The sequence below is a fragment of the Anneissia japonica genome, unplaced genomic scaffold (genome assembly GCF_011630105.1).
Source record: "Anneissia japonica isolate Jap-2015-1 unplaced genomic scaffold, ASM1163010v1 scaffold61996_len6566_cov197, whole genome shotgun sequence".
Lineage (NCBI taxonomy): Eukaryota > Metazoa > Echinodermata > Crinoidea > Comatulida > Comatulidae > Anneissia > Anneissia japonica.
Genome location: NW_022751363.1, coordinates 4,234 through 6,566, shown reverse-complemented (window position 1 = coordinate 6,566; position 2,333 = coordinate 4,234). Strand labels below are relative to the sequence as shown.

At 32.7% G+C, this 2,333-nt stretch overlaps 1 protein-coding gene across 1 annotated transcript; it reads left to right on the top strand.

Annotated features, from left to right (window-relative positions):
• Positions 1-401: 401 nt before the first annotated feature.
• On the top strand, positions 402-2,286 carry LOC117121620 (RNA 3'-terminal phosphate cyclase-like protein; the record flags this gene model as incomplete). Its single annotated transcript, XM_033266858.1, has 3 exons — positions 402-577; positions 1,510-1,581; positions 2,032-2,286. Coding segments are annotated over 3 exons (503 nt in total), but the record flags the coding sequence as incomplete, so codon positions are not given.
• Between the last annotated feature and the right edge of the window lie 47 nt (positions 2,287-2,333).

Below are 2,333 nucleotides of genomic sequence, written 5' to 3'. Positions count from 1 at the left end.
AACAGGTAATTATTAGCCTATTTTTTGCATGACGAATTTCAATTGGTTCCTCATTAGGTGGCCCGCTGAGCAAACCTGGTCTGCCAGGGTATTTTATTTATTCCAGGAAAAAAATTACAGTATAATGACAGTGGATATTGGCAATGTCATGTGCTATACTACTATCATAAGTAAATGTGAGCTTCTAAATTGATGCAGAAAATGTATTAAAATTTTAATAATACTATTCTCATCCTTGCAATGTTGACCAGTCTGCTTGAGGTGCTCTTTGAGGCATACATTACATGAGTTAGTAAGGTATTTCTACCTGACTTGTCTGTCCTACAGGTGGGTGTAATGTTAAATAATATAGGAACAAAGACAATTGAATTACTAAATATGAGTTGGTTTTTTTTCTCTAGGTACTACTCTTTTGTATCAACCTGGACTGTTAATAGGTGGAACACTGGAACATGAATGTAGTTTAGATCGAGGCCTTGGCTACTATTTAGAAGCTCTGGTATGCCTAGCCCCATTCACCAAAAATCCTCTGAAAATAATTCTACGAGGTGTGACTAACTGCAAAGAAGACCCATCTGTATGTAGTTTCATGCTTGCTTAGTTTTATAAAATGTTTTTCTTTCTGTTATTTTTGTAAACTATGTATTTGGGTATGAAGTAGTCTTAAGTAATATGACCTTATAATAATAATTTTTAGTCCTCTTTGACCAGTGCTTGCAAGCTACGTTTAATAAAATTAAGATAAAATTAAATATAAAAATGCTCATGAGATTACACCCTGTTTTGACTTTGCTTGTATGTTTTCTTGCAAATCAGAATGTTTTTATTTAATTAATTAATTAATTTATTTATTTACTTACTTACTTACTTACTTACTTACTTACTTACTTACTTACTTACTTACTTACTTACTTACTTACTTACTTACTTACTTACTTACTTACTTACTTACTGACTGACTGACTGACTGACTGACTGACTGACTGACTGACTGACTGACTGACTGACTGACTGACTGACTGACTTGACTGACTTGACTGACTGACTGACTGACTGACTGACTGACTGACTGACTGACTGTCTGTCTGTCTGTCTGTCTGTCTGTCTGTCTGTCTGTCTGTCTGTCTGTCTGTATTTACTTTCTTACTTACTTTTTTTTTTTTTATTGACAAATGACAAATACGAAGTGGTGGCACAAAGCTTAAATGCTTGCACAACAATATTTATGAAATAAATAAACAAGGATCACCAGACAGAATAAAATAAACAAAATGACAAATACCTTACTGATTATAGATTGATTACTGTGTGGATATTAAGATTGCAATTATATATTTCAATTGTCTAATAAATAATCTCAAGTTTTAGGAAATGTACATTTAGAAAATATGCAAAAAATTATATGCAAAAGAATAATTATTGTAATTAGGAATGTAGAACTCATTATCAGTTTAGTGGCCAAGTAAAAACATTAATTATTTTTCTGTTCCCAACTTTTTTTTTTTTTAGGTGGATATAATAAGAACAGTGACCTTACCTCTGATGTCCAAATTTGGAATAGGTGAAGGTCTAGAACTGAAGGTGGGTGAAGCACATTATAATGATTTTTTTGACTGCGTAAACCCTTGTTGGGTCGTCAATTTTCTGTTCCAAAGTCTTTGAATTAAGACCTTAATATTGCAGTATAAAAATAGTTTTACGGTCTCTTTATACAGTCTAAGGTGAGGGTGATGTGGGGAGGTCTTAGTGGTGTATCCAAAACAAAAATTGGAAAATTGGGTAAAAGGAGAAAGAAATTTTTTGTATATGATGTCTGTTCTTTTAAAATATTTTACTCTAAAAAAATGCAATGCCATATTATGGCTGCAATATTTATCTCTATGCTCATTATTATTGACATGAATAAAATTCTGATAATAAAACAATTACTTGGGAAGTAATCCAGTATATGAGTAGTCAGATAATTGTTCATTTTCAGATATTTCAGTCTATTTGCATGAAATGTTAATAAAGTGTTCAATTTCTCATCAGGTCACACGGCGAGGAGCAAAACCAAATGGAGGTGGAGAAGTCATTTTCAAATGTCCAGTTCGTAGGAAGCTATTACCCTTACAATTTATTAAGCCTGGTAAAATTAAAAGAATTCGTGGAGTTGCCTATGCTATGAGGGTTTCACCAGCAATGTCTAATCGCATTGTTGATGCAACTCGAGGTGTTCTCAATCAGTTTGTACCTGACATTTATATATATACAGATCATATGAAAGGGGCTCAGTCAGGAAAGTGAGTTGTACTTTGGTTTTTAATGTTCTCTTATTGATGTAGTATTCAATG